Genomic DNA, 14,626 nt, shown 5'->3' with positions numbered 1-14,626 from the left:
GGAGGTTAGGGAGAGGGTGCAGGATGATTGAGGCCTTCTAGCAAATAGGACACCTTGCCCTGGGATGCAGACCCCTTCCTGGCTATCCCACCAAACCAGAACCAGCTCAGATGTCATCTCTATGAGGGTGTGAGCGTAGCTCACAGGTGTCCCCTCCCGGGCTGTCCCTCATCATAACACTGACTATATACTGCATGCCCTTCTCTGTGTTATCTCCTGTCCCTGACGTGGGAGTCCTGGCGGCACTCTGCCCCTATCTCACCCCAACCCCAGGCAAGACTGTCTTATCATCTGTGTTCCCTAGCTGAGGGCCCGTACAGAAGAGCTATCTGCCAGGGGCCCTCCCTGAGCACACCTCCGCCACTCAGCGGGTTACTGACAGCTGGGTTGGTGCCTTCACTCTCAGCCCTGTTTCCATCAGCCCCTCCACCTGCTGCACCAATGTGCTCACATCATCCCCATGCCTCCAAAATGCAGGCTTCTTTCCAAACAACAGATCTAGAAGCCACAGTTCTTCTGAGTTTCTAGTCTCTCACCCCTCAAGCTGAGGGAGCTCTGGTGACCTAGTTAGTGGTGAGAAGCTGTGCTGCAATCTCAAAGGCACACAGTTCAAATCCAGCAGGTGCTGCATGGGAAAAGGATGGGCAGTCTCCTCCTGTGTAATTTACTGCCTCTGAAAACATGCTAGAGGGGTAGTTATGAGTCACTTCTGATTTGACAGCATACAACAACCACCCTTTCAGCTACAGTTTAAGGAAGGAAAGGAACTTACAGTGACTAAGAGCGCCCCCTTGAGCATAAGTCACTGTGCAAATTGTGGCAGCAGTAACGCCATTCACTGGTCATTTACTGCGTGGGCCACGTGCTTTTCACAAGGTTTTTCATTTCTTTCTCTCACTCCATCTACTCTTTATGTATTTATTGTCTCATTAGCTGATGTTTCACATTTACAATAGTCGAAAATCTACTGTCTGGTTGTTTTGCACATTAACAACATATGTCTGGCAGTATGATCGCTGAGGTGGGAGTCAAGAGCAAGGCTGGCTGTGATGGTCAAGGTTAAGTGTCGTCGTGCTGGGATTCGGCAGACATCTTCCATCTTGGGAACTGATCTGGCCGTCTTTTATTTTAATTTTTTTTAAAAAAAGAATGCCCAGTTTTACATAACAACCAGGTCTTTGGAGCCTAACCATGTCTATGAGGTGTGGGTGTGGTCCTGCTCCTTTAAAATTATGGCCATTTTACAACATTTAAACCGTTAACACTAATAAAGGTTTAGTGCTCTGATAGCAGCCATTGCATGGAGATGTCTCTTGCATTTTCTCATTTATCTTCCCCAAACTGCTCTTAGGTAGATTCTCATTGTCCTCATTTCAGAGCTCAGGAAATAATAATACTTTGCGAGCTTAACCTCCATGTTAGGGTGTAAAACTCGGATTTGACTAATGGCATGATTCAATTTACTTTTGGCCTGAAACCCTATGCAGATGTCCTGCCATTTCAACCTGGGTTCTAATAGAACACAGGGTCAGCCACCCCCCAAAGGGCCAAACTGTCCTATCCCTGCCAGGGTGGGCTCTGCCTCCTTGGGTGCCCACGCCCTGGCCAGGACCATCGTTGAAAGCACCATTTGTAGCCACCTCTCCTCTATCACTGTCACTAACCTCAAACCACCAGCAAAAAAATCCCAGAGCTGTCTTCGCAGGGGACAGTGGTCTGAGAGGCATCCTTCCTGGTCAGATTTAAGGAATTGTGGGCGCATGCTGGGAGTCAGTGCTATTACTGTGGCTTTTGGACGCGCGCGCGTGTGTGTGTGTGTGTGTGTGTGTGTGTGTGTGTGTGTGTGTAGGGCAGGGGAGAGGATCCTGCAGATGTTTAATATTGCGATAATGCAGCTGAGCATAATGGTTACCACTGTGGCACTATAAAACCCAGAGATCATAAAATTTTAACTGCATTAGGATTGTGGGGAATCGGAAACAAGTGCTTCCACCAGCAATTAAGCATTTTAATAAGACATCCTCAGAGAGGTCCCTTCAGAGCTGTGTGCTGTATCCGTGTCTCCTCCTACAACCACAAGGGGGCAGTGAATACTTGAGGGGCTGCAGGGTTTACAGGGACCTATGAGTTGAGCACCTCAAGTATTGCTAAAACCAACTTGTATTTCCCCAGAAACTGCCTAGTTTCCACCCACAGGAAGAAAGAGTAGACTCTAAGACACGTAGATGTTGTCAGGTGTCATCGAGTCAGCTCTCACCCACATAGACTCTATGAACAACAGATGTGAACCTTGCTCTATCTTGTGCTGTCCTCATCATCCCTCATTATGCACAAGCCCATTGTCACAGTCCCTGTGTCAATCTCTCTTCCTCAGGTTAACATACTAAGTCTACCCCATCGAAGCTGTGTTACCTACGAGACATTTTAATGAAAGGGTCTATAGAAGAATCTTGATCGAAATAAGAGAAATGTAGGCTAGACTTTCCAATTCCCATGAAATCTAGACGTTATGGAACCACTGTGTCCCAGAGATAATATTTAAACCTTAAACCCTAAACCAACAACATTACCTTACGTCTGTTAAAACCAAGCAACAGATTAGTAAAGAATGGTCTACCTTGAGCATTATGCTCTTTTAAGAGGTACCTCTGAGGGATCAGATTGACTATAGCCACTCAGAAGGTGAGAGAGGAACCTCATCGGGAGTGAGTTTATGTTAATTAGGGAGAAGCACTTAGGGAAAGGAGGCCCAGAGTGAGTCTTTGAAGGATGTGAGCAACATCAATCAATTATACAAGTTGTCAGATTGTTGTATGTTTACTGGTGTATATTCTCAACAATTACCAGAAAGTAAAATAATAATAATTAATAATAATAATAATAATAATACAGCTCTGTGACTAAGCAAGCCCTTAGCGTCTCTAGGCCTTTTCCCCTGTGTGTGAAATGGAGACAGTAAGCCCTTGGACTGTTGTGGAACAGACGGGAGGCTAGCATGGTGCCTCACACAGGCCCGAGCATGTGGCCCTCAGTAACCCTGTGCTTCCTCCCTTCCCTGTGTCCCCAGAGCTGGCTTGTCACAGCTCATGAAAGCCCTTGCCTATCTCAGCCTTGTTACTGTTTCTTATTGGAACATTCGTTTCCAGGCTGATGGGCTGGAATGACAAACCTCCAAAGGAAAACTTAATCGCAGACAAGAATTAATCTTCCCCACCTGGCAGGAAAGGAAGATGGATAGACCGCTGTCTCTGAACTCAATTGTCTAGAAATCCCATTTAGCCCGTGTTGATTGGTTGGTGCATTCTCAAGAGTGTTGCCGGCTCTAGGAAGAGGCAGCACATGGTGGAGAAGGGTGAGGGCACCGAGGAAGCCTGGGTGTGAGGAAGCCTGGTCTTTCCAGGAGGAGGGGGCATGGAAAGAATCAGAAGGGGCTTTCAGGGGGCCAGCATAGTGGCCTTGACTGGCCTACTATAGAGAGTAGGGACTGAGGAAGTCTATGGAATGAAGCTCTGTTCTTCGAGGAGGCAAAGTGGGTATGGTGACCACCAGGGCTGAAGAGAGACATCATCTCATTTGGGAGAGAATCAAGAGATGCCTTAGATCCTGTTTGTTCCAAAAGACCTTTGTCACATGAAGGGGCCATCTTCTCCTCCATCAGCACTAAATTCTTTGGTACTGGCTAGAGGGAGTCCTCATATTAGAAGCTGGGGTTGAACAAGCCCCAGAGATAGAGTGGGAGCAGGGTGGGTTTGAGGAGTGGCAGATCTGTGCCCCATTGTTTTGCTTGGACCCAGCCAGAGCGCCAGCCAGTGCTAGAGGCTGGGTGGGACATCACATTCCCAGGAGACACTGCTCCTCTGCCTCCTACCCTTGCAACCTGAACAAGTCTCCCCATAACACACCCTTCAGCAGAGCCTCAGTTTCTTCATTTGTCATGTGGGATGGAAATAACTGGCCAGGTCCGGGGGAGCCCCATTTCCTGAGCTGTTCTCCGTCCCATCCTCTCAGGGCTGAGCCTGCCCACTGCCTCTTTATCTCTTTCTGTTCCACCTCCCTCTACTTCTCTTGCTTCCCTTTCCTGGCTGGACCTGTCTGCACCCCCACCTCTGCCTCACTCTGTTGCCTCTGACCAGTAGTCTGCTCTGCCTGTCAGTCTGTACCTCCGTCTTTCCTCTTCCCCTCCCTCAATGTTGTCTGTTCTTTCTGTTCACCTGGCACTTCCCCCTCTGTCTCTTGGTCTGCTCTGCTTATCTGTCTGTACCTCTGTCTCTCCTCTTCTCCTCCCCTGAATATTGTCTGTTCATCTGGCACTCCCCACTTCCCTCTGTCCCTTGGCCTCTCAGACACTCTGAGGAGCCCCGGGCTGTCCTGCACATGAAAGGACCTGTTCTGACCCTCTGTCTGGTGACTCTTCCCTTCCAGATCGGGCTGGTGGTCATCCTGGTCGCCACGGTGGTGGCCATGTCAGCCATAGCCCAGCTATGGGAGGACGAGTGGGAGGTACTTCTGATCTCCCTGCAGGTGAGCTGGGGTTGGGGAAAGACTGCAGAAGGGTTGCCAATTCTCCAAGCCTCTCACAACAAGATAGGGTGCCCTTTCTCAGATCAAAGTGCAGAGAGGCATCAGAATAGGCCCAGGGTCACACAGCAAGTCAGAGGCAGAGAGGATCCTACAACTTATCGTCCTTGAGACTCCCAGCTGCCTCAGTTGAAAAATGGAGACAGAGTTTTCCATCCTGCTGGTAAGGGTGCGTAGACAGACAGTGATGACCAGAGGGGCTTGGGGGGAGTAAGCATGCTGGGAGTCACTGGTCTCTCTCCCCACCTTCACACACAGGGCACGGCACCATTCCTGCACATGGGGGCCCTGGCCGCCATCACTACCCTCTCATGGATCGTGGCTGGTCAGTTTGCCCGGGCAGAGCGGACCTGTGAGTATGCGTGGGCAGAGCATGACCTTCCCCTAAGTCCTCCAGGCTCCAAGGCCAGCTCATCCCACCTTCACCTGAACTCTACCTGGGTGGCCTTGGCATGAGGTGGGGCCCCCTTTGTCAGCATGGGAAGGACTGTGGTCTGAACTGACCCACCAAGCCCAAGAAGGTTGCTGCCCTGTCAACCTGGCATCTCCATATTTATGTATACGCATGTGTGAGTCAGAGGCCAGTTCACCTCTCCAGCAAGGGTGGAGGTGCTGTGGTGCAGGGTCCCCTTGGAGTACCTGGGTCCTGACGGGCATAGAGAAGTGGCCCAGCACTCCACTTACAAGTTTCCAGGGACTCACCAGGTGGCTCACGTGTCTACAGCCTCCCAGGTGGCCATTCTCTGCACCTTCTTCGCCGTGGTGTTTGCCCTCTACCTGGTCCCACTCTCCATCTCTTCTCCCTGCATCATGGAGAAAAAGGACCTGGGCCCCAAGCCTGCCCTCATTGGTCACCGAGGGGCGCCCATGGTGAGTACCACCTTTGGATCCTTTAGGCTGGGGCAGAGAGGCAGGGGCAGGCTGCTCTGCTAGCAAAAATCAAGCAAAGCTCTGGAGGGAGGACCTCGTTAGGAAACAGGTATAATGAATATGATGGAATAATAGCAGTTTGGGGTGTGTGGGAAAAATTAGTGAAAAGTAAGATCTGAGAGCTTGGATGAGATCCAATCCTGAAAGTGTTTTGTTAAAAAAGAATTAACTTTTAACCGAAGGGCCCTAGATAAGCACAGTGGCTTGTAGGTTGGAGCCCAACACTGCAGACTGTGAGCTGGGAAGGTCCTTAGTGGTCTTGGTGGAACCCGGCCCGGGAAGTCAGAGGAGGGGCGGGGAGGTTGCTCTGTGGCCTCGCGGTAGAGCTCGGGTTGAGAGGACCGTCTGCAGAGCCGTGCTGCCTGGGTTCAGACTGGGCTCCACGGCACCGGCTCTCGGATCCTGCGCTGTGGGATCCTCCCTTCTCTGGGTCTGTGCAGCGAGAATAACGTGTGCCTGCCTCCAGGTTTGTTGTGAGAACAAAGTAAGTGAGCAGGTGCATGGTGCCCAGAGCAAACAGAAAGGACTCAGTGAGTCAGCCAGTGTTATGGTGTTGGACAAGGGGCTCCCCACCCAGGCAAGCATTGTACCTGTAATGAGTGTCAAAATGGGTAGCACCATCCCCACCACCAGAGGGCATCTCGGAGCTTTGAGGTGTCCTCCCACCCCCCACAAAATGGTTACAATGATTGGGAGTTTTATTGCATAAAAAGGGCCTCACTCTGAAGCAATGAATGAATGGAATCCCAAAATCTCTGTAGATGTTCATTGAAATGAAAAATAAACAACATAAATTTAAAAAAAAAAAAAACAACCAGACCAAAAAAAAAAAAAAAGGGGGGCCTCACTCATGAAGAGTTATAAATGAGATCTTGAGTCTGACAGGATGAAAATCACCTCACTCCTTATATGTTAGGTGTATGGTACCCTTTTGTAGATAATTCAGATAACTCAGTGTACCACAAAACTAGACCCTGGTCCCCACCCATCACCATGACCACAACCCCACCCCCATCCCCTGAGATAGTGACAAGCCCTGGCTTTGGACTCAGAGGGACCTGGATTTGGAATCTTGTTTTGCCACAAATGGCCGATATGTCCCTAGGAGCGCGTGATACCCATATAGCTGTCTATGGAAGGTAAATTAGCAGCACAGCTGGGGTGGGGGTGGGGGGACAGGGCTGAGTGTGGGCCATGGGAGGAGGGCCCCCACCTCAGGGGTGGCATCATCACTCTTCCCTCCCTGATCCAGATTATCCATTTCACCTGCCTTGGAGGCAAGAGGGATGGTGCTGGGCCAGGAGAGGAAAGAGGAAGGAGTGAGGTGGCCCCAGCTTAAATTGTTCTTTTACTAAAATAATTTCAACATCCACAGAACTAAGAATAATTGTGTAATGAGCCATATAGTAATAAACAGTTTAATTAACCCAATGCTGGCTCAACATTTGTGACTATTTGCTATTCTTGCTTCATCTGTCCCCTTATTTGTTTGTTTGGGTTTTTTTTTAAGTCTGCTAAAGGAGACACAGTAAGATGGGCTCAGGATAGAGCAGGGTATAGAGCTGTTGTACATAGGGTCGCTATGAGTCATAGTGACTAGACAGCACATAACAACAACAAAGTATTTTTTAAAAATATCCCAGACATCCTATCATTTTACTCATACATATGTCCAGACCTATCTCTAAAACATAAAGACCTTTAAATAGAACGATAGCTCTGGTGGCCTAGTGATAAGAAGCTGCACTGCAACCCCAAAGGCATTCAGGTTCAAATCCACCAGCTGCTCAGAGGGAGAAGGATGGTTCATCTCCTCCTGTGCCATTAACTGCTCTGAAAACCCGCTGGAGGCTTCCCCTATTTGGTTGGGTTTGTGCTGGTTTGTTCCTGGTTTTTTAAGTCTGCTGAAGTATTTTAAAGAAAATCCCAGATGCCCTATCCTTTTACTCATACCTACATCCAGATGTATCTCTAAAATGTAAAGAACTTTAAATATTATGTATAAATACAATGCTGTTCATCAGGCACAGGAGGGTGGAGAGACAGCGATGGAGAGGAAGACCCCGGATGGGATGGATTGATACAGTAACTGGGGCAATGGGGGTAGGTGTGTTGAAGTCAGTGAGGCTGGCTCAGGACAGAGCAGGGTTCAGAGCGATTTTACAAAGGGTTGCCATGAGTCACAGGTGACGCGACAACACATAACAACAACAATGCTGTTATCACACCCAACAAAATAAGCAAAAATTCTTCAGTATTTTCCAATACTGAATCTATGATCATTTTGTTGTCATCTCAAAATACATTTTTACAGGTAAGTTGTTAAAATTTGGAGTCCAAGCACAGTCCACACAAGTCCATCTGGTTGACAAGCTTCCTAAGTCTGTTTGGATCGATCACAATTCCTCTTTTTTTTTTATGCTCTTTATTTGTTGGAGAGTCATTGACCCTGTAGAATTGCTCACAGGGTGTGTCTGGAGAACCACATCCCCGTGGTGGTGTGAGCATGGGCGTAGGGCTTCTCGGTGTCTCAGTGCGCATGCGTCCTCTGTCTTCTGTGCATATGAGCACCAGTGTCGGCAGATGACAGACAGCCTGCGGGGCTGCTGACTGGGTGCTCATGGCTGAGTGGTAAACCAGGTACAATCCCAGTCGCGATGTAAGTGACTTCATGTGTGCCTCTCAGTATTTGCATACTTTATTAAACCAACTCAAGCTAGGATTCTTACCCGTGATTTTGTCCTGCCCCGATAAATTTATAGCACTTAAAATTTATAGCAAATACACACTCTCTCTCCTCGGACACCAGGGCTCCTCTTAAACTCAAGGCTTGAAGCAAGTGGGAACTGTGGGATGAGGATTAAGACTTTATTCCAGAATCCCTAGATGCTTCATAGGAGCCTCCTGGGGTCCTAAGGCCAATCAAGGGTTGGCTGTTTCCATGACTCTGCCCCAGTATCCAACACCCAACCTGGGAAGACCTTGACTATGTAAAAGCCTCTGGAAGAGGCTCTCTCCATCCTAGGCGCGACATCTGCCTCTGGAGCATCCTCAAAACCCTTGCTCTGCTTTCTCATGTCCACCCACAGGCTATCTCCTGCAGTCCCAGCACATGTGTGGGAGAACCTTTGTTACAGTCAGAGGAGGGCTAGCCATAGCACATTTAGGATGGGATGCTGCCGAGTCCACACATCTCCTTGTGCTTCTGTGGCCCCACTATCCTCAGGGTGGTCACACATAGCCCACCAGACTGGAAGACCCAAGCACCACATCCCAAACTGCTGTGCTCTGGGGAAAGAACGCACATTATGTAGGCTCTCTAGCAACTGTAATCTCACCCGGGAAGGGGAAAAGTACCCATTTTGTAATTAAAGAAGAAAGATCTATAAGGTAAGGTGATTGTCAAAGATCCGTAGTAGAGAAATGGGATTGCTGGCTTCTCACTGGTTTCTGAAGCCCTTACCAAGGATCCCTGCCTTCTGAGGGGATTATGTCTCATACTGGAGACGATGGAAGCATCTGTCCAGAGGGGAAGAAGATGGAACAAGTGTATCCTGGGTGGTTCCCCCAATGAAAGACCTTTCAATGCCATCTCTTCACTAGCCTGCAGCCTCCCTCCCCTTCTAGACTCGTTTCATTGTCTAAGCCCAATCCTGGTTTGGTGCTGCCCCCCAGTGATAGCTAACAGTATGACAAAAATCTTCAAAACCAGGGGTGGAGACTTCAACTTTCAACTATAAAGGCCTTCTGAGAACAATTGAATCCACACACTTCAAGGGGAAAATGAGAAAACTGGGACCCACAGGTGAACAAGACACACTGAAAGCCAGAGGCTAGTTAATGGCAGAGGCATAGCAAGAACCAGGATCTTCTTATGTACATAATGTGGGGGTAACCATTGCCATGTGTAAAGCACTTAATGTGTATCAGTGTGCTGCTGTTGTTATGTTCCATCAAGTCAGAAGTGACCCACATCTGACCCTTTAACAGGTTTTCAGAAGCTGTAGATTGCATGGGAGGAGACTGCCCATTATTTGCCCACTGAGCCACTGGTGGATTTGAACTGCATACCCTTGGGTTGGCAGCATAATAATTAAGTCACTAAAGTAGTGTGCTAGGACTTTTTAATCCATGTAATACACTAGGCCTATTGGAAGCACCATAGTAGATGGAGAAGAGATTGAGGTTGTTAACAATTACAGCTTGCTTGACTCCACAATCAACACTCTTGCACCAGCAGTCAGGAAATCAAAAGATGAATTGTATTGGGATAATCTGCTGTCAGGGACCTCTCCAGAGTGCTGAAAAGCAATGCTGTCGGTCTAGAGATTAAGGTGCACCTACTCCAGGCCACGGTCTTTGCAATAAGTTGCTATTCATCAGAGAGCCGAACAGTAAGGATGACAGAAGAAGAATTGATGCCTTTCAGTTGTACTGGAGAAGAGTTTTTTAACATACTATGGACTGCTAAGAAAATAAATAGGTCTGTCTTAGAGAGGGTGAAACCACCACTCTCCCTGGAGGCTAGGATTTTGAAGCTCCATCTTATACTTTGGGCTTTTGGCCAGGAGAGACTGGTCCTTGGAGAAGGATATCAAGCTTAGAAGGGTGGAGGGACAGTGCAGGAGAGGAAGACCCTGGATGAAATGGATTGATACAGTAACTAGGGCAATAGGGGTTAGTGTATCAGAATTAGTGAGACTGGCTCAGGACAGGGCAGGGTTCAGTGCTGCCCTACATCGGGTTGCTATGGGTCGTGGGCACATAACAACAACAACAACAACAATAATCTAGGGAAGGAAAGGGTATGGTAATATTTGTACAGATGTGGAAATTTACCACCCCATTCAAACAACCATCCCATCTGCCTTTCTCCTTCCCTCTAGAATCTGCTCCGGGACTGTTTCAGGCTATAACCGGGAGGGGCCTTAGCATTCAGCCCAGCCCCAAGACCACCACAGAGTCACACATGATTGTTAAAAATCCCACCCCACTCCCAATTTCCAGCTCAGTGTTTGAAATATAATAATGATCATGATGGTTTTTGTTGGATGCTACTGAGTCTGTTTTGAGTCGCAGTAACCTTGCTATTGTGGGAAACACTGGCCAGTGTTTTACTACGATTGAGTTCATAATTGTAGGTACTGTCAGTCCATCTTATTGAAGGTCTCCTCCTTTTTCGCTGATTCTCTGTTTTACCAAACATGATGTCCTTCTCCAGGGACTGGCCCCTCCTTGTGTGAGATGAAGTCTCACTTTCATCTCTTCTAAGGGCCATTCTAAGGCAGATTTGTTTTTCTCACAGCCCTTGGTATGCTTAATATTCTTTACCAATACTATAATTCAAAGGCCTCCATTCTCTGTCTTGCTCATTATTCCAGCTTTCACATGCATATGCTGCTGTTATATGACTCATAGTGACCCTATGAGCAACAGACCTGAACCCTGCCCACACTATTCTGTGCCATCCTCATCATCTCTGCTCTTCTTGAGACCACTGCTGCAGTCACTGCGTCAATCCCATTTCATTGGAGGAGGTGTCTTCCTTCCTTTCTTGTTTCCAAGCATGATATCCTTTTCCAAGGAACAGCCTCTCCTAACAAACATGTCCAAAGTGTGAGAGATGGAGCTTCATCATCTTTGCCTCCAAGGAGCACTCTGGCTACATTTTTTCCAAGACATATCTGTTTGTTCCTTTGGAAGTCCATGGGATATTCAGTACTCTTCTCTAGCACCAAAACTCAAAAGGCATCAATCAATTCTTCTTCTGTCATCCTTATTCATTATCCAGCTCTCAGATGCATAGAAGATTATTGAAAAAGACCATGGCTTGAATCAGGAACACGTTAGTCTTCAAGCTGACATCTTTTAAGTATTTTGGAGAGGTATCTGACAGCAAACCTGCCCAGTGCAGTAGGTCCCCTGAATGCTGGTATCAAGGGTTTTGATTTTCTGATTGAAAGCAGAGAATACCAGAAGAATGTCTATTTGTGTTTCATTATGCAAAAGCATTTGACTGTGTGAATCATAACAAACTATGGCTAGCCTTGAGAAGAATGGGAATCGCAGAACACTTATTGTGCTCATGCAATATCTATACCTATATCAAGGAGCTGTTGTCCAAATAGAGCAAAGGAACATTTCTTTTTTTAAAAAATTTATTTTATTTCATTATTTTTTGTGTGTACCATCAAATCAGATCTGACTGGTACAGGAGGAGATTGTTCCTCCTTCTCCAGCAGAGCATCTGGTGGCAAAGGAACATTTCATTGTTTAAAATCAGGAAGGGTGTGTGTCAGAGATGTGTTCTTTCTCCAGACCTATTCAACACATTGTTGTTGTTAGTTGCCTTCAAGGAGAGTATAGCTCATAGCCACCCTGTGAACAAAAGAACTGGATGCTGAGCAAATAATTCATAAAGCTGGACTCTATGAAGATGAATGTGACATCAAGATTGGAGGAAGACTCCTCAATAACCCACATTATGCAGATGACCTTGCTTGCTGAAAATGAGGAGGACTTGAAACATTTGTTGCACAAGAATAAGAGCTACAGCCTTCAATACAGATTACATCTCAACATCAAGAAAGCAAATGTCTTCACCATGGGGCCAACAAACATGGTAGATGGAGAAAGGATTGAAGCTATCAATGATTTTATCTTACTTGGATCAACAATGAGGCATATGAGATAACTTAAAATACTATGGCTTGGGTCAGATGAACCTTAAGTCCTTAAAGTTAAAATTTTGCTTTTTGCCACTTTAAAGAGTTCTTTTGCAGCCTGTTTACCCAATGCAATACATTGTGTGATTTCTTGACTGTTTCCAGAGCCACTGACTTTGAATCCATGTTAAGACGCCATCCCTGACTATTTCAGTCTTTTCTCCATTTACTATAATGTTGCTCATTGGTCTGATGTGTGAAGAGTTGTGTTTTCTTGATACGGAGTTGTAATCCACACTGAAGCCTTAGGCTTCATCAGAGCATGCTTCAGCTGTTCTTCACCTTCAGTAAGCAAGGTTGTGTCATCTGTATACTACAGGTTGTTACTCATTCTTCCTCCAATCCTGATGCCCTATTCTCCTACCTGTAGTCTGGCTTCTTGCATTCTTTGTTCAGCATGCAGATTGCATAAGTGTGGTGAAAGGACTACACTGTGATGCACATCTTCCTGATTTAAACCAGGTGGTATCCTCTGGTTCTGTTGGAATGACTGACTCTTGGTCTATGTACAGGATCCTGATGAACACTACAAAATGTTCTGGAATTCCCCTTTTTTACAATGTTACCCATAATTTGTTATGATCCACACAGTCACATGCCTTTACACATTCAGTAAAATACTGAAAAGTATTAATAACTATTGTTGTGCACCATCGTGCCAGAACCAACCCGTAGCTGACCCTCCCGCAAATTTTCAGAAGCAGTTAATCGCATAGGGAGAGGTTGCCCATCTTTCTCATGCAGAGCAGCTGATGGGTTCAAACCTTGTACCTTTTCATTGGCAGTCCACTTCCTTAACACTAAGCCACCAGAGCTCCTATAATAACAACAGCTATTAAGTACAGCTATATGTCAGGCACTGTGTACAGCAACATGAAAATCACATCATGCTTGTGAGGTAGGCATGATCTAGCAGATGAAGAATGAAGCTCCAGAGAGACCGAGTGAGCTACCGAGGTCATACAGCTACCATGTAGAGAAGTCAGATTAGAACCATGCCTTTTCAGGGTGGATGGCTTTCTGTTGGAAAGAAAAAGGTCCATTCAGTTGTTCACCTGAATCTTGACTTTTATCCCCTTCCTTTCCAGCTGGCCCCTGAGCACACACTGATGTCCTTCCAGAAGGCCATAGAGCAGAAGCTGTACGGGCTGCAGGCTGATGTCACCATCAGGTAGGTGTGTGGGTGGGGGGTGGTCAACACCTCCCCCGGCCCCCACCACATCCAGGTCTCAGCTGGTGAAATCTTGCATCCAGAGCCTCGGAGATGGAGCAGGGGCATGGATTTTCTTAGCAGGGCTTTAACAACACAGCTGTTAATGTGAATTAACCTTGTGCTAAACTTCAGGACATAGAATAGAGAGAACAAATGACACTGTTCACATAAAGGAAGGGTTGGGGACTAGAGCCAGGATCTCTATGGCTCAGCGTAGGGAATACATTTTGTCTCAGAGGAAGGAGGACATTTATGGTGAAGATGGAGTAAAAAGAGACTATGCAAAAGTAGTACATACATTTCTACATCTAGACATAAAAGAATGCAAAAGTATAAAGGGCAAAGAAGACTCCACACTGATCTCATAAGCTTTGGGAAGGGAGAAGGGCAGGGCTGACATATACAGTCTTGCAAGTTGTATACTGAGCAAGGAGACACAGACACTCCCAGATAGGACATTCTAGCACTGTCCAGAAAGTACATTTAACACACTTTTCTAGCAGGTGGTAAAATGCCTTGAGGAAGGGGTACAAGTGCTTTTAGTTTTCACACGGAGGCCATGTATAGGCACTGACTGCCCTGGTTGGGTGGATGAGGATGGTGAGAGCATAGGTGGTCCTGCTCTGCACTGTTCTCTTTGTGGTGTATCACATGGATTTAGTTCCCAAGACAGGGTTAGCCCTTCCCGGCTGTGGGCCTTGAGCCAACCACTTCTCTCTCCCAGCCTGTCTCCCTGTTATCAAATGAGATTGCTAGGAGAATGGTCCCAGCCTTTCTCTAGTCTTCCCTCACCAGCAGGCCCCTCCCCACTGACCCTCCTAGAGAGGCAGTGCTGTGTTCCCTGTGCAGACAAGGATCTGAGATCAGCCCTGGTCCCCAGGCCAGTCAGGGCAGGTGGGTGGCGAGGAGGTGGGTGCTCATTTGAGGGACCCCCCCCCCTTCCTGCAGCCTGGACGGCGTGCCCTTCCTGCTCCACGACACCACTCTGCGGCGCACCACCAACGTGGAGGAGGAGCTGCCCCAGCTCGCCAGCAGGCCTGCCTCCATGCTCAACTGGACGCTCCTGCAGAGGCTCAACGCTGGCCAGTGGTTCCTGAAGGTCTGGCTCTCCCTGACTCTAGTCGTAGGCCTGGGGCACAGGATGAGGATGGGGAGCTGGGAGTGAGAGGGGACCACCCCC

General features: G+C 47.5%; 1 protein-coding gene across 1 annotated transcript in view; it reads left to right on the top strand.

Moving 5' to 3' along the window:
- GDPD5 (glycerophosphodiester phosphodiesterase domain containing 5) overlaps positions 1-14,626 on the top strand; it is a 52,852-nt gene that overhangs the window by 28,732 nt on the left and 9,494 nt on the right. The window contains exons 5-9 of the mRNA XM_006885585.1: positions 4,423-4,521; positions 4,837-4,930; positions 5,303-5,448; positions 13,322-13,404; positions 14,395-14,545. Of these exons, the coding sequence (XP_006885647.1) occupies positions 4,423-4,521; positions 4,837-4,930; positions 5,303-5,448; positions 13,322-13,404; positions 14,395-14,545 (573 nt within the window). The remainder of the gene's footprint in view (positions 1-4,422; positions 4,522-4,836; positions 4,931-5,302; positions 5,449-13,321; positions 13,405-14,394; positions 14,546-14,626) is intronic.

This window comes from Elephantulus edwardii, unplaced genomic scaffold, assembly GCF_000299155.1.
Source record: "Elephantulus edwardii isolate Elephantulus edwardi_28Jun2011 unplaced genomic scaffold, EleEdw1.0 scaffold00044, whole genome shotgun sequence".
Taxonomy (NCBI): Eukaryota; Metazoa; Chordata; class Mammalia; order Macroscelidea; family Macroscelididae; genus Elephantulus; species Elephantulus edwardii.
The sequence above is the reverse complement of the archived record's forward strand: the minus strand, read 5'-3'. Positions and strand labels throughout refer to the sequence as shown.